The following is a 20,679-nucleotide window of genomic DNA, read 5'->3' on the forward strand; positions in this document are numbered from 1 at the left end:
GGAAATCTTTGATATATTTAAAGTTGCAAAAATGTAGGCCAATTCAAAATAAGTTGTATTAGCATTCTCTGATATCATGCAAGATCATAATGTGTTGTAAGGGGCTATTTGAACAAGACTTTTGAAATTAATTATGATTTTGTGTTAATGTAAGAAGTAAAAGTTAATGAATTTAGTTGTGTCTTTCCCTGTATTTCCAGCAGAAGATTTATGTTTTAAGGATTAAATATGTTTCAACGAGCATTTTTTTTGTTTTAGTACAGTGCACTTTCTTTTTTGAACATTATTTTGTTATTCTTACATATGTGAAAGAATTCAGTGCTTCTCATATTTTGAAATAGATGCTCATTTCACTTCTGTGTTTGTAAAAAATATTCTGTTAATTATCTTCTGAGCTTCTTTTAAACTTGTGAGGAAGTCTACCTGATATTATTCAATAATATGATGCTTTATTTCCTTAGACTTTTTTTTGCAACTATACTCAGTGACATGATAGTCTGTATAAATAGATTTGAAGGCCTGTACTGAAAGTTAAATACTGTAATATCATATCATATGTTTTAGCATTCTGGTTTTTTTTTATTTTTTTATTTTTTTGACAGGCAGAGTGGACAGTGAGAGAGAGAGACAGAGAGAAAGGTCTTCCTTTGCCGTTGGTTCACCCTCCAATGGCCGCCGCGGCTGGCGCACTGCAGCCAGCGCACCACCCTGATCCGATGGCAGGAGCCAGGTACTTATCCTGGTCTCCCACGGGGTGCAGGGCCCAAGGACTTGGGCCATTCTCCACTGCACTCCCTGGCCACAGCAGAGAGCTGGCCTGGAAGAGGGGCAACTGGGACAGAATCCGGCGCCCTAACCAGGACTAGAACCCGGTGTGCCAGCGCCACAAGGCAGAGGATTAGCCTAGTGAGCCGCGGCGCCAGCCTAAATAACTCTTAAAATAAAAAAATCTCATTGATGCCTTAAAATTTTTGATCCACTACATCAATTCATTTTGATAAAGGAAGAGAAAAGGAGGTGAGGAAGATAAGAAATAAGAAAAAAGAAAACCACTATAATTACTTTCTCATTAGCATTATAATTTTCAAGAACATATCAGCAATTTCTATAACAGTTTTTAAACGTAAAAACTTTTCACAAACTCAGTCTATTGGGTTCAGAAACCTTTAAGCTCACCCGGCCAAGTCATACCTACATCAAGTGTGCTTCCTCCTTTCTTTCTTACCTCTCCTCTCTCTAATTCTCTCTCTCTCTTCCCTCTTTGCCTCTCCATATTTTTTTGTACTCTTCCTCTCTTTCTCTTATAAACATACACAACACAAGATGTTTAATTAAAGTATTAGTCCCAAAAGGACTGTCTAAAGAAATGACAGAAAGCATAAAAACACAAGGAGTTAAATAAGTCAAAGAGCCATATTGTTCATTGGCTACATTCCCAAAAACATTCTTGTTTCAGATAAACCATTTGGGTCAGGTCTGGTTTCAAAATCTCATAGAGACTTTACTTCTATCAGTAGTATTATGAGGAACAACACAAGAAGAAAATACTCCCAGTCTTAAATATTTATATGCCAAAAGCTTAGCGGTAGATGTTTTCAAAGATTTTACACATCATTATCCGTCTCTATACAGATAGTAGCATAACCAAAGCAAGATTATAATTTTCCTCCATGTACCTTCCAAATGTACAGGTAAAGGCTTAAATACTAGGGAGAGCCAGGGTGCACTTACATCTACAGTTCCCCCAGAGCTTTAGTTTTAGGCTATAACATAACTGGAGGTTTATGGATCTAGTAAAATTCACAGGTGATCACATAAATTTTGATTCAAAACTCACAAGAAACTCTCTAGCTCATCTTCTATATCATGCCAAAAAAAGGAAAAAGAAATGGTTTAACTAAGATCCTTTGAAACAAAGTTGTTCTGGGATAAATCTAGGCTAAATTGAATCCCCAGAGTTTGACCTATAATAAACTATACTTCAGTAATCCTCTGGAACTTGATTAATTCTGAGTAATAAAAGTTGCTGAAGAGGGGGAAAAAAAACAGCAACAAACCAGGTGTTTGCTTAATTCAGAGAATTTGCCTATCAGGTTATTGGATAATGCATGTATTTGGAAAAACCACAACAGCTACCAAAGTTGTAGTTTATCACAAAAGTGAATATTTACATTAGAATAAACCCAAATATTAACTCTAATTTTTAATCAAAAGATAAATTGTAAGGCTATAATTTTCTTCAGTGCAAAAAAAAGTTACTTTGCTATCTTTTACAACTATGTAATTAGCCTGCTAAATTTTAAATCTATGAAGAAGAGCTCCACTGTTCAATTTTCTTTTTAAACGACTATTTTAAAGTAACCTTTAACAAAATAAGAAAACAAGCTAAAAAACATCCCCAATTTGTGGTACTAGCTCTACTCGTATTAAAAGTGGTGATACAGACAACCTCAATTTATGAAATCACAAATGTCTATAATTAAGTACGACAGCCCTACTTCATCTTTCTTGAGCAAAATAATATTGCTGAAGGATGAACCCCTGAAAAGATATTATTACAACAAATATTTCCCCAAACCCAAAAAAATTTTACTCTCAAATGGAATACAACTTAAATTACAAATACCACAACCAAGGAAAAGGAGAAACATATATTATATAGGAACCTCATAGCCCACCTTTCTTCTTGACTGGCATTCTTGGATCTGTCCACTGCCACAGGATTCAAGATCTCTTTTCAGGTCTCAGCTTGATCCAGTTGGATTGAAGCCAACAGCCAGGTAACTGTTGCAAACCACTTCACTGTTCAGTTTTTAAATCCAAACTGAGTCTTCTATTTCAGATAAAGAAAATAATGATGTATTTTTTCCACAACCAAACTTTCGACGCTGTCCACAGTTTAGAGAAAAATATATTTATTCTATTTCTTTTAAGCTTAGAAAATTATTGTAAGCATAGGAAATTATTAAAACCCCTCTTCAGGCAGTAACATATTTGGAAGTTCAATGACTAACTCAATTAAGGCACAAACCAAATTCAGATGGCTGTCTCATTACTTTACACAGGATCAAATGCAAAGATGAACTGTTTAATTACAAAGATCTTCAAATCTTTAGAGAAAATCCTAAACTTATTTCCCCCGGAGGGGGGTAAAAAAGATGTGTAAGTTTGAACAGTTCTTTGGGGAAGAACACAGACTGAAAGGCCCCTTTCTATTTACTGGACCAGAAGTTCCAAATCTCACCCCCTTAGTAAGACAGGATCCAGCTTGCAGTCACTTTCATTTTTTTTCTTCTGTGCTCTCCAAGCACCCTCCCCTCCCGGTTTGATCCTTAATGCCCCTCTGAATCTGATCCTCTCGTGTATTAACTGAGAGGATTGAAAAGGAGGAAAGCAATCCCTTGGCATGGAGACATTAAAGTGACAGTGCTACTCAATGGGCACTTGATGCAGGATGAGTTGGCGAAGCAGATTTCTTCACACTGGAATCATTCACATCATGCCATCTCTTCGCATCCAAGCAGCTCCCTATCCGGCGAGGATAAACACTGAGCCAGTTCGAGAGAAGCCAAACCTTCCCCCAAAGGTGTTTTCAGAGACGCTGTGGTAGTATTAGGCGTGTAAGCATCAGCTTGTGCAAACGGTCCGCGATTTCCTAAATGAGAGCGTGCAGCTGCTTGGCTTCCACAGCCACCCTTTCTCTCAATCTCTCCGAACTACCCACCTTCCTTTTGCAGAAAAGACAAGCCACCTCTCTGCCACCGCTGGCCACCCTGCCCCTACCCTGTTTTTATATAAAAGAGCACTAAAATGTCCTGCACCCTCCACGCGACGAAGTGTTTCCTCAGGCAGAAGAAACAGCAGCACTAGAAATTATATAACTCTCGAATTTGGCTTCTCTAAGACATGGAGACTGGAGGGTCGGGGGTTGTCGGTCTGGGAAATCGCGCTGGGCATTTACCAAGCACAAAAGAACGCCAAGCCTTCTCGAGGCGCCCCCAACCCCCACCCCAACACACCCGCTGACAAGGGAAGCGTCTGAGAGGAAGGAGGGCAAATTTCTCTCCGGTCCCTTTCCGAGGGGGCCGAAAGGATGAAATATGAGGGGACTAAAGACTGGGAGAGAGGAGTAGTCGGTGCGAGGGGAGGAGGCTAGTCGAGGCTGCTCTGACGGAGCTGGGTGGTCGTGTTGGGGCTCTGAAGAGGAGGCGTCCGAGAAATCAGAACCTTAACACACGGGCTGGGTCTGACAGGCGAGTTCCTTCAAGCAGTAAAGGGGATGGGGGCGGCTAGTCCCCAGCTAACAGGGCTGCCCTGAGGAGAGGAAGGCGCGCAGTAACACTGCTACACTCGGGACGCCCCTCGCCGCTCAGCACGGCTGCAGAAGGGGGAGGGTTGACTGACAAATAGCAGGGGGAGGAAATCCAGGAGGGCAGGAGGGGCGGGCCCACGGGCGTCTGGCCCACGAAGCCAATGAGTGGCGGTAATTCCTGCACGCGGAGCCCAATCACAGCGAGGATGGAGGGCGCGGCTTTTGACTGGGTGGGGGCTGCTTCGGGCTGTCGGCGAGAGGCGAGAGTCGTAAACCAACTCCACTTCCAGCCCAGGGCGTTCTGGGTCCCGCCCACTCGCAAGTCACGTGAGCTGCCAAAATGGCGGCGCTGAGGGGTGAGGCTGGTGCAGACGTGAAAGATGCCGGTGTGGTACCATTAGGAACTGGGGAAGCGCCCAAGGTAGGCAGAAGCCCGGAGTTGTATAGACAGTGCTTTCGCAGCCTCTTCTGAGGTGACTCACAGAAAGTGAATCTGAAAATCTGCAGTGAACAGCGCCCGTGCCCATTCAGGGCAGTATCAAGTCCCCTACGTAGGAAGCGCAGATAACGTGGAAGACCCAAAGACTATTCATGAAGCTTTTCTCTTGCTTTCGATCCTTTGTACGGGATTTTCCTTCAACTTGGAATACTTCCCTGCTCCTCCCTTCTCCTCTTTCGGATATTCATGTAAATATCACTTTCTCCGGTTGATATTTCTTCCTTGACCATATTCCTTTTAAAAAAAAATGAACCGTCATTCTGCGTTTAAATTTCCTGTTTTTGTTTTGTTGTTGACTGCCTGCTACTCAGAGGCCTGGCTTTTAGGGGTGCTCTTTAAATGATAAACGAATATAGAATAGAACCCTGAGCCGGCGCCGTGGCTCAATAGGCTAATCCTCCACCTTGCGGCGCCGGCACACCGGGTTCTAGTCCCGGTTGGGGCGCCGGATTCTGTCCCGGTTGCCCCTCTTCCAGGCCAGCTCTCTGCTATGGCCAGGGAGTGCAGTGGAGGATGGCCCAGGTGCTTGGGCCCTGCACCCCATGGGAGACCAGGAAAAGCACCTGGCTCCTGGCTCCTGCCAGGATCAGCGCGGTGCGCCGGCTGCAGCGGCGGCCATTGGAGGGTGAACCAACGGCAAAGGAAGACCTTTCTCTCTGTCTCTCTCTCTCACTGTCCACTCTGCCTGTCAAAAAAAAAAAAAAAAAAAAAAAAAGAACCCTGAAAGTCGGGTAAAGTGACATACATAAAAGCATTATAAAGGTTTAAAACGCTGTGCAGACTGTAAAACTACATTGATGCACTCTTATTGGTATGAGTGTAGTGACAAGTTGAAAGCTTGGACTAATTGATTTTTAGATAAAGTATTCGTTATCACAAAATCTTTATCTTTCAATGTTTGGTAAAAGTCTTATTCCTTTCTTCTAATGGGGAGACTGTAAGGAAAGCAGTTATTTTGATAGTGCCTTGCAAAGACTAAGCAAGTACTCAGTAAATATTAGCTGTTCTCATCTCATGTCCTGTATTCAAATTCCTAGGTGTTTGTTTTCCTAATACAAAACTGAGTGTGTAGACTAGGTAGCAGATTGGTACAAGACATTGCCTTCAAGTTTTCTTTGTGAGAGTTGGAGGTCTTCAATCATTTGAAAGACAGCAAAACAAAACTTTATGTAACATATTGAGTTAATCACATGACATTACTGACTGATACCTGACTTCATAGTATACTACATGGGCTAGGTACAGAATCTCTTTGACACTACTCTCCTCTCTTCCATTCTTCATGTGAATGTCAGGGGGAAGCAATTGTTTCCTGAAAAATTGTAATTTGTTGTTTTTTTTTTTCCTCTCCTGCCAAATATTTTAAAGAGACTGAAGCACTGTTCTGGAATGACACAGTTTAAGAAACTGGTCCATTATTACTCTTTTTTTTTTTTTAACACCATAAGAAGGTTCAAAGAAGCCCCTACCTTCTATATATATGTGGATGACATTGGGCAATGCATGGTTTATCCCTTCAGCACAGTTAGGATTGGTACATATCAATTACACGCCAAATGCCTACTTCACAGGTGTTCAACATACATCCATTAACCATGACAGTAGAAGCACCTGGTGCTATTAAAATGCACTTTGTAGGTCTTACCCCACTCATTGAATCCTTATACCTCAGGAAAGAGCTCAAAAGACTGCATTTAAAATAAACACCCCTTTGTGTTTATTGTGCACACTACAGGTTCAGAACTGCTAAACTGTTCATTATATATAATCTACTCTGCTTCGCTTGCCCACAACTCCTGAAATTTGGAATTTAGTATAGACCCTTCATTATAAAAGTTGTTAAAATGGAGATTGGTGTTAAAATTTTGAAGGCTCTTTAATTTTGTATCTATACATTGGCTAGTCTAGAGGAGATAGAGGGAAAAAGCAATAAATTTTCATAATTTACTGTTGTAATGGGTAAATATTTGTAACACCAAATTTGGATTTGTAAAAATTTTCGTATTTCCTTCTTTAAATAAAATTAAATACTACTCTTAAACCCTAAATTGTCATAATGGCAAAAGATTTGAATCATGTTATTGTTAAGACTTTTCAGAGACCCAAGAGCCTTATTATCCAGAGCAAAGCAGTTTGTTTTTACCTCATTGGCTTCTGTTATGCTACCAGCCAAGGCCTCGTGGTTTCTTGATGTTGGCAACTATCTATTCATTACCCTGGGAACATAGGAACCTTTGAACTACAGAGCCCAGTGTCCTAAGCCTAGGATCCCTGGTATACTAAATAGTCATTTCTGGTAAAAGGCCCTGCTTCTGCCTCAGGTACAATTAGAAAACTGGGTATATAACTTTCATAATCCAAGATAGCCATGGTCCACTTCCTAGAACAGAGTCCTGTCTGATTTTCTCCCTCACTATTCTCCAAGATAATCCCACTTTTCTCTTACTTCTTCAGGAAACTCAACATAATCTCCAAAATGAGCTCCAGCTTTCAAAAGAAACAGGATAGATAGTTGTCACCAAGTGCAATTGTTTCTACTCCTCAACAGAGGAGCTACAGCAAATAGGGCCTGGCTACTTTGCTGGGCTGAGGAAATGGGGAAACTGTACAGAAGACAAAAACTTAGTATTTTGGGAAATTTATCCTTCTACACTAAATCCTACCACAAGTCAAACTTTTTGAACCTGTTTTATCATCTTTAACACAAGAGATGATTATTATCCTACCTGTTTCTCAAAGTTATTGTGTGACTCAAAAGGCCTTTGTCTAACGTAATAAGATCTTAGTTAAATGTTGATTGAATCAATCATAGAAAGTATGTGAGAACACATGACATGGTATGTGGCACATTACTAGATTCTGAATGTATTTTTCATTTAAACCTATAGAATTTTAAGGTTTTTGTTAGTATTAGTATCATTAGCTATGTGATTCTGGAATTTTGTGTTTTCCAGGACATCAGAATGGCAACATATACACGTGGTCAGCCTAGTCCTTCTCTAAGAGATGCAAAACTCGGAAGACCAATGGTCATCGAAATCATAGAAAAAAAATTTGAATATCTTCGAAAAGAAAAGTAAGAGATACCCAGACTGAAAGTTGATAACTTTATTTGCACATCTTTTGTACTGCCATTGTTTCTGAGGAGTATCTAAGATCCTACTAACTTTATTGGGTTTGTTTTGAAGAAAACCTGTTTTAAAAAACTGGACAGAAACATGGACAGATGAAAATAGTGCTTTATTGGGATTGTGGATAATTTACTTCTTAAAAATGGTCCAAAATTATTGCTGAAACATTGTAGTAAATATTTTTTGATTAACAGTAATTAGGAGAGGGGCCAGCACTGTGGTGTATAGGTTAAGCCTCTGCCTGCAGTGCCAGCATCCATATGGACACCATTTCATGTCTAGGCTGCTCCTCTTCAAACCAGCTCTCTGCTTATGGCTTGGAAAAGCAGCAGAGGATGGCCCAAGAGCTCAGGCCCCTGTGCCTACATAGGAGACCTGGAAGAAGTTCCTGGCTCCTGGCTTCAGATCAGCCTAGCTCTGGCCATTGTGGCCATTTGGGGAATAAACCAGCAGATGGAAGTACTGTCTGCCTCCCTGTCTCTTCCTCTCTGTCTGCAAATCTACCTCTCAAATAGATGAATAATTTTTTTTAAAGTTCCATATTAGAACCATCCTACATATTCTCAGAAAGAGAATATTGTAGATTTTAATTTTTTCTCAGCCCCATCCTCAACACTTAGAAAATGGTTTTCACACAGTAAATGCTCAAGAAAAATTTTTTAGGTCTTCTTTTAGGGTTTAATTTATTTTACTTCTTTATTTTTGATTTAATAGATTTTTTTAAATTTCTGTTTTTTAACTACTAGTTTTTAACAGATTCAGTGTAGTTTATAGATAAATTAAAAGAACATAATGATATTCCCTTCCTCCCCCCACCCGCTCCCTCTCTCTTTCATAGTATTTGAGATAACGTATTTTAAATTTACATTATAGTAAAAAGGTTTATTACTTCATCCAATAAGAACTTTAACAAGTAAAAAGCCAAAATACCCTACTTTAGGGTATTATGGGGATATAACATTATGGGACATAGACAATGGTTATAAATAATTGAATGGAATAATGACCATTTCACCCATTTACAGTAAATGTTAGAATAATCAAAGATCATTAAAACTATGGTAATATAACATGCCAAAGAAAGATTTTATGTTCTGTTAATATATAATAGCAAATAACTACTTAGGACAGCATCCATTAGGATGCTATTATGTTAGACTTAATTTTTCTCTTTTTTTCCTACTAGGACCTTAAATATATATGGAACACTGACCCTTGGCACAACAGCTGGTTTTTCTGGAATACTGGCAAACTTCATTTTCAGACATTGCTTCAAGGTTAAACATGATGCTTTGAAAACATATGCATCATTGACTACACTTCCATTTTTATCTACCATAGTTGCTTACAAGCTCCTTGTAACCGATGCTTTGTATTCAGGTAAATTTGTTTTAAATTTTTTTTTGCAGGGCCAGTGCTGTGGGTTAAAGCCTGGGCTTGCAGAGCTGGCATCCCATATGGGCACCGCTGGTTCAAGTCCAGGCTGCTGCACTTCCAATCCAGCTCCCTCCTAATGCACCTGGGAAAGCAGCGGAGGATAGCCCAAGTGCTTGGGTTCCTGCATCCACATGGGAGACCCAGAATAAACTCTTGGTTCCTTACTTCAGATCGGCTCGGCTCTGGCCATTGTTGCCATTTGGGGAGTGAACCAGCAGATGGAAGAACTCTCTGCGTCTCTGTCTCTACCTCCCTCTGTAACTCTGTCTTTCAAATAAATGAATCGTTAATTTTTTTTTTTTTTTTTTTTTTTTTTTGTAAGACAGAAGCTTCCATCCACTAGTTTATTTGCTAAATGCCTGCAACAGCCAAGGCTAGGCTTGGGCCAGAATCAAGATCCAGAAACATAATCCAGGTCTCCCATGTGGATGGCAGAAGCTCAATTACTTGAGCCATCACTGTTACCTCCCAGGATCTGCATTAGCAAGAATCTGGAATTGCGCTCAAGCCAGGTCTCAAACCCAGGCACTCCAATGTGGAATGCAGGCACCCTAACTGGATGTAACCCTTGGCCAAACATGCAGCCCATATTCAGGTAAATTTAAAAACATGAATGTATAATATAGTCATGTCCAAGTAGAGTTACTAATTAACATATGTTAGTGATGATCTCTTACATTCAGTACACTTACAAAGTATATTCACACAGTTTTGGGTTTTTTTGGTTTTAATTTATTTATTTGAAAGGCAGAGTCACAGAGAGGCAGAGGCATGGAGAGACAGGTCTTCCATCCACTGGCTCACTCCCCAATGGCTGTAGTGGTCAAAGCCGGGCTGATCCGGAGCCAGGAGCCAGGAGCTTCTTCATTCTCCCACCTGGGTGCAAGGGTCCAAGGACTGGGGCCATCCTCCACTGCTTTCCCCGGCCATAGAAGAGAGCCAGATAGGAAGTAGAGCAGCCGGGACCCAAACTGGTGCCCATATGGGATGCTAGCACCGCAGGCAGCAGCTTTACCTGCTTCCCCACAGTGTCGGCCCCCACACTGTTTTATGTAATCCACATGACAGTTCTGATCAAGCAGAGCAAGTAGTATTGTCTCCTTTTTATAGATAGGCAGTCAAACTGAAGCAAGTTCAAGGACACTAAAAAATAAAAGTGTTACTGGAGAAAGAATAAACACATATGACCTCAGATTCTACTTCCTACTACATAAGTTTTGTGATATCGAGCAAGTCATTTAATCTGTGAACCTTAGTTGTGTTACCTCTGAATTAACCCTAATTGTACTTATCTCATAGAATTGCTGTGAGAATTAAAAGATACTGTACTGGGGCCGGTGCTGTGGCATAGCAGGTAAAGCTGCCACCTGCAGTGCTGGCATCCCATATGGGTGCTGGTTCAAGTCCCACTGTCCCACTTCTGATCCAGCTCTCTGCTATGGCCTGGGAAAGCAGTAGAAGATGGCTCAAGTCCTTGGACCCTTGCACCTGCGTGGGAGACCTGGAGGCAGCTCCTGGCTCTTGGCTTTGGATAGGCACAGCTCCAGCCATTGTGACCAATTGGGGAGTGAACCAGCGGATGGAAGACTCTCTCTCTCTCTCTCTCTCTCTCTGCCTCTCTGCCTGTCCTCTCTCTCTAACTCCAACTTTCAAATAAATAAATAAATCTTTAAAAAAAGATATTCTGGCTGGCACCGCGGCTCAATAGGCTAATCCTCTGCCTGCGGCGCCGGCACCCCGAGTTCTAGTCCCGGTCGGGGCGCTGGATTCTGTCCCGGTTGCTCCTCTTCCAGTCCAGCTCTCTGCTGTGGCCCGGGAGTGCAGTGGAGGATGGCCCAAGCGCTTGGGCCCTGCACCTGCAAGGGAGACCAGGAAAAACACCCGGCTCCTGGCTTCGGATCAGCACGGTGTGCAGGCGGCAGCACACCAGCCGCAGCGGCCATTGCGGGGTGAACCAACGGAAAAAGGAAGACCTTTCTCCCTGTCTCTCTCTCTCTCACTGTGCACTCTGCATGTCAAAAAATAAAAAATAAAAAAAAATTCTATGTTAAATGATATCTGTGTTAAATAGTATCTGTCACAAGTTTCACAGTAATTGCTGGAGCCTCTAGCCCCTGTTCATTCTTCAGGTCCCTGCTTAAATGTCTTCTGCAGAGAAACTTTCCCTGATTCCCTTAGTGTAAGTTAGGTTTCTAGATACATTCTCTAAACACTTTACTGTAAAATCCTTGTGTGCACTTAAATATCTGTCTGATTCTTTCTTCTGTGGTAGACCTGCCAGAGGTAAGAAATTGGATTGTCTTTGCACCATGGTATCCCTAGCACGTGCCTTTCATGTAGGAGACGATAAATGTATTAACTTGGATTTGGTCTGCTAGTTTAGTACTCAGATTCTTATGAAAATCCTTCTTCAACAACCATAAATGTAAGGGGTAATTCTCCAAATGATGAAGCACAATAAAAGCACTTTTAAAATGTGATTCATTTAGCTGGTTACATGCCATAGACTTTGAATTTCTAATATACTCTGTACTGTTTCACTGTGGTTGAAAATATTGTACATAACTTCTCTATGAGTCACCACACTATCTTCAAGGTTCTTATCCTGAGTTTTTTAAAGATAAACCAAATTTACTTTTGTTTTTCAGGTAACATAAGCAAGGAAAACTGTGTCCTTAGAAGTTCACTGGTTGGCATAGTATGTGGTATTTTATATCCCTCTAGTTTGGCTTTTTCTAAAAATGGACGCCTGGCAGTCAGGTAAGTCTGTTTGTTCCTTTTCTTCTTTCTATCAAAATGTATTAGTTCCGTGTTCCAAATAACTAATTTTGGGGTTTTTTTCTTTCTTGCATTTTTTTTCTTTTTTTTTTTTTTGCTATCTACCTTATAGACCTGTAGTGGAAATTATCAGTTTAGGTGAAATCAGTAAACTTGATAGAAGATATATTCAGGAGACGTGATTAACTCTTTTTCTTTTTCAGATATCATACAGTTCCACTGCCACCGAAAGGAAGGGTTTTACTCCATTGGATGCTGCTTTGTCAAACAGAGATAAAAGCAATGGTGATTCCTCTAGTCTTTCAGACAATGTTTGGAGTACTTATTGGTTTACAGCATTATTCACTGTTTGAAAAAACACTTGCAAAAACGGTACATGAAGATTAATCAAAGAATGGGTACTGATTCAGCAAAATGGTTTTTTTTTTATGATGAGTACTTGGATATTGTGGAAAAAATTGAAAGTCACTCTGGACAGAGAACTTGTCTCTGTTTCGCCTGCTATATTGCAGATACTTAATAAATATTCAGTAATTCAGTAAATGTAAAACAGTGTGAAATAATAATTTTCATCTTTCTTTCCTCATTAAATGCACAAAGCAGTTGGAGCCTCAGGTCTGATCTATGTAGTTATAAATTAATTCCTCAGGCCCTGTGTCACTTATTAATAAGAACTATTCCTTACCCAGAAGGAACTCTCAATTATAAGAAAAATAAACAGGTACACATAAAAGGTTTTATGAACTACACACATAATTTGTGGGAGCACTGAGAATGTGACTATCACTTAAGTAAAAAGGGAAGTTATGGGGAGAAAGTGCCAGTTGAGCCAAATTCTGAAGGAGAAATTGGAAGTTCATATGAAAGCAAGGTATGGAAATAACATACAACCCATTTCTCTCCAGGGTTGGAGAACATCTGGCCCTTGAGCTGTTTAACACCTGTAAAGTCAATAGGCCTGGACCTACCAAGGTAACCATCAGTAGGACTCAAAATTCAGTAACTCTATAGCTGGCTATTTTATTTATTTGAAAGAGTTACAAAAAGAGGTAGAAACAGAGAATGGTCTTCCATCTGATGGTTCACTTCCCAAATGGCTGCAACAGCTGGAGCTGAGCTGATCCAGAGCTAAGAGCCAGGAGCTGCTTCTGGTTCTCCCACCTGGCTACAGGAGCTCAAGGACTTGAGCTATCCTCTGCTACTTTCCCAGATGCATTAACAGGAAGCTGGATTGGAAGTGGAATAGCTGGGACTTGAACCTCCGCCCATATGGGATCCTGGCACTGCAGGCCAGGGCTTTGACCTGCTGTGCCACAGTGCCAGTCCTGTAGCTGGCTAATTTTTAACTTGATAACGGTATTGCCTATGAATGATGCTATAAATATCCAAATGGCCGTTGGCAGAGAAAAATTCCCCATCCCTGCACCTAAACTCTGATTCATCTTCTTAACATTTACTAGTTTTCTTGTTGGTGCACTTTAAAGATTACTTATTGGGACTGGTGCCACGGCTCACTTGGCTAATCCTCCGCCTGCGTTGCTGGCACCCTGGGTTCTAGTCCCAGTTGGGGCACCGGTTCTGTCCTGGTTGCTCTTCTTCCAGTCCAGCTCTCTGCTGTGGCCCAGGAAGGCAGTGGAGGATGGCCCAAGTGCTTCGGCTCCTGTACCTGCATAGGACACCAGGAGGAAGCATCTGGCTCCTGGCTTCAGATCAGCACAGTGCCAGCCGTAGCGGCCATTTGGGGGGGAACCAACGGATGGAAGACCTTTCTGTCTGTCTGTCTCTCTCACTGTCTAACTCTTACTGTCAAAAAAAAAAAAAAAAAAGATTACTTATTGGGTGCCTACTTGTCATGTATTAAGATAGGTACAAAAATTCAGTTCCTGCCCTTAAGAAGCTTACAATCTAAAAGTTTACCATGTGCTTCTGTAGAATTTGTTGAGACATTCCTGAGCTATACATCTATCTCCATTCAAGAAATGAAATTTCAGAATGGAACCCCACAACTCATTCTTGTAACCATATTAATTTTCAGACTAAAGACTTGGTAATCCAAGAAATACAGCAAATTTTTCCTTTGTTCACTTTCCCCATTGCCTGAAAGTTGAAAAAGTCTGTACCTTATTCAACTGACTTCAAATTGTCTTTTCTATAAATAAAAAATAGTGGGCAAGGCAATTAATATTTGCCTTTGGCTTTGGAATACAGTACTTGCTAATTTAACTATAAGGACCCCGGAAAGAGAAATCTTGATCTGAGCCAAAGATGAAGTTAGGTGAAGAATGACAGCAAGGTTCTAGAGTCAAGATTCAAGTACAGCCTGAAGCATCACACAAGGTTCAAATCCTGGTTTCATTATCAACACGATGCATTTGAACAAGCTATTTCACTGCTCCACACCTCAGTTTCCTCATCTGGTAAGTGGAGAATAAAAATTGTACTCAGTGTTCTAAGGACTAAATTAGTTAATGTATATAAGTGAAACAACTTAAGAATTCTGTAGGTATTACCTTCAATCTTTGTCCAGTTGGGCTGTTGTAAGAAAACTCCATGGATTCGGTATCTTATAAGTAGCGGAAACTTAACGGAGACGCTGAAGTTCAGGAACAAGGTACCAGCAGATTTGGTGTCTGATGAGGGTCTGCTTTCTGGTTTATAAATGATGCCTTCTTGGTGTGTCCTTACATGGTGGAAAGAGCATAGGTGCCCTCTGGAACCTCTTTTTAAAGGCAGTGTCATTCATGAGGACTCTGCTCTCAGGACCTAATCACCTCCCAAAGTCTCACCTCCTAATACTATCTTGGGGATTATTATTTCAAAATACGAATTTTATGGGGACACAAATATTCAGATCATAGTAGGTGCCATTACTATTGTTATTAATTGTTACTATTATTGCATTCCAACCATCATGATACTTTTCCTAGTCTCTAGTTAAAAATCTAGAACTTTTGTAGGAAAGATTAAAAAGCAATACCAGAAAAGCTAATTCATAAAATAATTGAGTAAATATGTATAAAACATTAATAACTTCTTTGTAATATGGTTATAAAGACTAAAGGATATCAAAGAGATTATATGCCACATTCAAGTAAGATTTACCCCAGAATACAAGGGTGGCCTGACATATGCAAATCAATAAAAAGGATCCATCACCTTAACAGAATCCAGGACAAAAGCCACATGATCCTCTCAATAGATGAACAAAGAGCAATTTGTAAAACTCAACATCTCAGGGCTGGCCCTGTGGCACAGGCGGTTGAAGCCTCAGCCTGCAGCGCCGGCACCCCATATGGGTGCTGGTTCAAGTCCCGGCTACTCCTTGTGGGGAGCAATCCGGACTAGACTGAGTTACTGGAATTAAGACTTATTCTATGCATCTGCTCTCCCACAATATGGTGCTGGGAGAGAAGTAAACAGCTTCTGCACAGCTGCCTCCAGTTCAACCAATAAACTGTAGGACTTGCTACTGATTGGAGGAGAGCAGCGTACTCGGCGTGTGGGCAGCCGAGTTGGGATTGGCGGAGGAGGACTATAAAGGAGGAGAGAGACGGCATGCACCAGGAACATCTAAGGGGAACATCTAGTTGAAGGAACACCTGTGCAGCCCCCAGAGAGCTGGCCGGCGGTGTGCCGCTCCCCTGCGGAAGTGGGGAATGTGGCCAGGGGAACTGCCCTTCCACGGAGGTGGAAGGGATAGTAGCCAACCCGGGAAGAACCAGCAGCAAACCCGGGGAGGGCCGAGCAGACGAAAGAACAGCGCAGGGTCCTGTGTCGTTCCTCCACGAAGAGGGGGAGCGACACTCCTGATCCAGCTGTCTGCTATTGCCTGGGAAAGCAGTAGATGGCCCAACTCCTTGGGCCTCTGCACCCACCTGGGAGACCTGGAACTGGCTCCTGGCTCCTGGCTTCAGAACAGCTCAGCCCTGGCCATTGCAGTCATTTGGGGAGTGAACCAGCAGAATGGAAGACCAACTCTCTCTCTCTCTCTCCTCCTCCCTCCCTCCCTTCTTCCCTCCCTTTTCCTCCTTCTCTCTCTCTGGCTCTATTTCTCTCCATAACTCTATCAAAATAAACAAAATAATTCTTTTTTTAAAGAACTATTTTATTTATTTTGAAAGAGTTACAGAGAGAGATAGAGACAGAGAAAGAGGTCTTCACCCACTGGTTCACTCCCCTAGATGGCCACAACAGCTGGACTTGCACCGATCTGAAGCCAGGAGCTTCTGGGTCTCCCACATGGGTGCAGGGGCCCAAGGACTTGGACCATCCTCCACTGCTATCCCAGGCCATAGCAGAGAGCTGGATTGAAAGAGGAGCAGCCAGGATTAAAACTGGCGCCCATATGGGATGTCAGCGCTTCAGGCCAGGGTTTTAACCCACTGTGTCACGGCACCAGACCCTAAAATAATCCTGAAAAAAAAAAAAAAACTCAACATCTCTTCAGGGTGAAAACATCAAATAGAGAAGAAATGTGTGTCAACACAACAAAGGCCATATACAACAAACTAATACTTAATATACTAAACAAAGTTGAAAGCTTTTCCTCTAAGATCTTGAAATAGACATGAATGCCCACTTTATTTTTTAACTTTATTTAATAAATCTTTATTAAATATTAATATTTAAATTTTATTTTATATAAATATAAATTTCCAAAGTTATAGCAGCTTTTTCCCCTCATAACCTCCCTCCCACCTGCAACCATCCCATCTCCCACTCCCTCTCCCATCCCATTCACATCAAGATTCATTTTCAATTCTTTATATACAGAAGATCAACTTAGTATATACTAAGTAGATTTCAACAGTTTGCACCCACACAGAAACACAAAGTAGAAAGTACTGTTTGAGAACTAGTTATACTGTTAATTCACATAGTACAACATTAAGGACAGAAATCCTTCATGGGGAGTAAATGCACAGTGACTCCTGTTGTTGATTTAGCAATTGACACTCTTATTTATGGCGTCAGTAATCACCCAAGGCTCTTGTCATGAGCTGCCAAAGCTATGGAAGCCTCTTGAGTTCGCCAACTCCGATCTTATTTAGACAAGGTCATAGTCAAAGTGGAAGTTCTCGGCTCCCTTCAGAGAAAGGTACTTCCTTCTTTGATGGCCCGTTCTTCCCACTGCGATCTCACTCACAGAGATCTTTCATTTAGGTCATTTTTTTTGCCACGGCTTTCCATATGAATGCCAACTTTAAACACTCAATTCAACATGGTTCTCAAAGTCCAGGGTACAGCAATTAGGCAAGAGAAAGAAATAAAGGGCATCCAAACTAGAAAGGAGAAAGTAAAATTGTCACTTCTTTGAGGTAACATAGAAAAATCCAAGGCATACACACATACACATACACAGCTATTAGAACTGATAAATTCAGTAAAGTTTCAAGGTACAGAGTGAACATACAGAAATGAGTGGCATGTTTATATACCAATAGCAAATTATCTGAAAAAGAAATCAAGGAAGCAACCCCATTTCCATTAGCTACAAATAATAAAATACCTAGAAACACATGTAATCAAGGAGGTAAAAGGTAGCTACAATGAAAATTTATAAAACACTGATGAAATTAAAGAAGATACCAAAAAATGGGAAGAATCCCATATTCATAGATTGGGGAAAATAATATTTTTAATTATTTTTATTTATATAAATGGAACAAATTTCATGTATCTCATACATACAGTTTTAAGTACATAATGACACTTCCCACCTCATCCTCCCTCCCTAATTCCCACCCTTCCTCCTGTTTCCCTTCTTATTTTTCTTTTAATTGTTGTGTTAATATATTTTTTTTTCTTTGAGAACAAGTTTTATCATTAATCTAAGAAGCACCTAAGGAAACACACAATGGAGTTGGTTACTTAGGCTTAGCTAAAACTTATGGAACATAAGAATATCCTCCACTTAATACACTAAAATGAAGTAAATCTTTGGGGACAAGCTTTACTATTAACTCTCATAATACCACTCTTTGAGAACAGAGGTGCTGCATGGGAAGTTAGTACACAATGACTCCTGTTAATGTAACAATTGACACTCTTATGTATGATGTCAGTGACCACATGAGAATCTTGACATGATCTGCCTAGGCTATGAAAGCCTTTTTAATCCACAAACTCCTTCAATATTTAGACAAGGCCATAAGCAAAGTGGAAGTTCTCTCCTCCCTTCAGAGAAAAGTACATCCTTCTTTGATGACCACTTCTTTCCTCTGGGGTCTCACTCACTGAGGTCCTTCATGTAGGACACTTTTTGCCAAAGTGTCTTGGCTTTCCATCCCTGAAATGCTCTTGTGGGCTTTTCAACCAAACCAGATAAATGTCCATACTACCCAAAGTTTACTATAATCCTTATGAAAATACAAATATTTTTCACAGAAAAGGAAAAAATCCTACAATTTGAACAGTACTACAGATTTCTCCAAATAACCAAAGCAGCCCTGAGTAAAAAGAACAGCTGGATGTGTCATAATATTTCATTTCAAAATATACTATAAAGCTGTAGTAACCAAAGCAGCATGGTACTGGCATAAAACCCAATAGAACAACAGAAAAGAATTGAGATCCTAGAAATAAATCTACAGGTTTTTTTTTTTTTTTTAATTTGACAGGTAGAATTATAGACAATGAGTGAGAGAGACAGAGACAGAGAGACAGAGAGAAAGGTCCTCCCTCCACTGGTTCACTCCCCAAATGGCCACCACAGCCGGCGCTGCACCTATCCAAAGCCAGGAGCCGGGTGCTTCCTCCTGGTCTCCCATGTGGGTGCAGGAGCCCAAGCACTTGGTCCATCCTCCACTGCCTTCCCGGACCACAGCAGAGAGCTGGACTGGAAGAGGAGCAACCGGGACTATAACACGGCGCCCCTATGGGATGCTGGCTCTGCAGGTGGAGGATTAGCCAAGTAAGCCACGGCGCTGGGCCCCTAAATCTACAGTTTTAAAGCCAACTGATTTTTCACAAAGGTGCCAATAAAATACAAGTACAGTGGAGAAAGGACAATCACTTCACTCTGAGCCATCTGGGAAGTGAACCAGAGGGGATGGAAGATATCTCTCACTGGCTCTCTTTTTTTTATATCTGATTTTGAAATGCATAAATGATCTAAATATACATTTTTAAAAATAAGATATGCAAATGACCAAAAGTAGATAAAACAATGCAGAAAAATGGAAATCAGTGCCAAAGTGGTTATCCCACTCTAGTTAGAATGGCTGTAATAAACCACACATACACACACAAATGCTGATGAGGATTCAGAGAAAGGAGAACTATTACACATTGTTGGTGAGAATATAAATTAGTATAGCCATTAGGGAAAACAGTATAGAGATTCCTCAAAAAATTGAAAGTAGAACTACCATGGGCCAGCAATTCCACTACTGGGGATATATCCAAAGGAAAGGAAATCAGTATATTGAAGAGATAACTGTACTCTGTGTTTCATAGTAGCCAAGATATGGAATCAGTGTAAGTGCCCCTCAATGGGATAACAGAGAAAGAAAATGTGGTATAATTATGGGGTCAGCGCTGTGCTCCAGCGGGTTAACACCCTGGCCTGAAGCGCCAGCATCCCATATGGGCTTGGTTTCTAGTCCCGGCTGCTCCTCTTCTGATCCAGCTCTCTGCTTTGGCCTGGGATAGCAGTACAACATGGCCCAAGTCCTTGGGCTCCTGCACCTGTGTGTGAAACCTGGAAAAACCTCCTGGCTCCTGGCTTCAGATCGGCGCAGCTCCAGCTGTTGCGGCCATCTGGGGAGTGAACCAGTGGATGGAAGACCTACCTCTCTCTGTAACTCTATCTTTCAAGTAAATAAAATAAATCTTTAAAAAAAAAAGAAAAGAAAAGAAAATGTGATGTATTTAGTTACATAATAAAATGTTATTGGTCATTAAAAAGAAAATGAAATCCTATTATTTGTAGCAGCATAGATGAGCCTAAAGGACATTATATCAAGTGAAATAAGTCAGGTATAGAAAAATATCACCTGTCCTTATCAATAGGTGAAGCTAAAAAAGTTTATCTGTGATGTAGCAAGTACAATAGTGGTTACAAGAAGCTGGAAAGCGGAGGGATGGTGCAGGGTTGGGGGTGAAGAGGATGGGATAGAGAGAAGCTGGACAGCAGGTACAAGATGACAGTTAAATGGAGAATAAGTTCTATTGCTCTAGAGTTAATAATAATTTACTCTATATCTTAAAACAGAAGGGAGGACCTTAAATGTTCCCAATACAAAGAATTAATAAATGTTTGAGTTGATGGATATGCTAATTATGCTGGTTTAATGATTACATGTGGTGCACATGCATCTAAATACCACACTGGGCCCTCTACAGATGTACAATTATTATGTATCAATTAGAAACTTAAAGTCAAATATTTTAAAATAGCATGGAAGAAATATGGCACTACAATCTTCAACAGTTTAGGGAGGAATAAACATAAGAAATATGTAGAAATCTGGAGGTATTTCTTTCAACATCCTGGGAATTTTGCATTGAAGTTTTTGATG

General features: G+C 40.8%; 2 protein-coding genes across 11 annotated transcripts in view; one reads left to right on the forward strand and one right to left on the reverse strand.

Moving 5' to 3' along the window:
- The window catches only part of DLG2 (discs large MAGUK scaffold protein 2), a 2,256,157-nt gene extending 2,251,768 nt beyond the window's left edge, over nt 1–4,389 (reverse strand). For 5 of the 7 annotated variants that reach the window (XM_051821188.2, XM_051821179.2, XM_051821160.2 and 2 more), the window contains exon 1: nt 2,679–4,389. In XM_051821188.2, the coding sequence (XP_051677148.1) occupies nt 2,679–2,697 (19 nt within the window). In that variant the 5' untranslated portion in view covers nt 2,698–4,389. The remainder of the gene's footprint in view (nt 1–2,678) is intronic. The other 2 variants (XM_070076122.1, XM_051821139.2) reach the window with 1 other exon arrangement.
- A 140-nt stretch (nt 4,390–4,529) lies between these two features.
- TMEM126B (transmembrane protein 126B) lies at nt 4,530–12,707 on the forward strand. Of its 4 annotated transcripts, none has more exons than XR_011389801.1 (6): nt 4,539–4,733; nt 7,766–7,887; nt 9,129–9,322; nt 9,706–9,974; nt 12,028–12,139; nt 12,361–12,707. XR_011389801.1 is itself a non-coding variant. In XM_002708660.5 (5 exons), exons 1-5 carry the CDS (start codon nt 4,653–4,655, stop codon nt 12,542–12,544), a joined length of 693 nt encoding a protein of 230 aa, XP_002708706.3. In that variant the 5' UTR covers nt 4,530–4,652; the 3' UTR covers nt 12,545–12,707. The 4 variants fall into 4 exon arrangements, 2 of the variants coding, with proteins under 2 accessions (XP_002708706.3, XP_008261433.3); XR_011389799.1 differs by having other exon boundaries at nt 4,623–4,999; XM_002708660.5 differs by lacking the exon at nt 9,706–9,974 and having other exon boundaries at nt 4,530–4,733.
- The last annotated feature ends 7,972 nt before the right edge of the window (nt 12,708–20,679 follow it).

The sequence above is a fragment of the Oryctolagus cuniculus genome, chromosome 1, assembly GCF_964237555.1.
Source record: "Oryctolagus cuniculus chromosome 1, mOryCun1.1, whole genome shotgun sequence".
NCBI lineage: Eukaryota > Metazoa > Chordata > Mammalia > Lagomorpha > Leporidae > Oryctolagus > Oryctolagus cuniculus.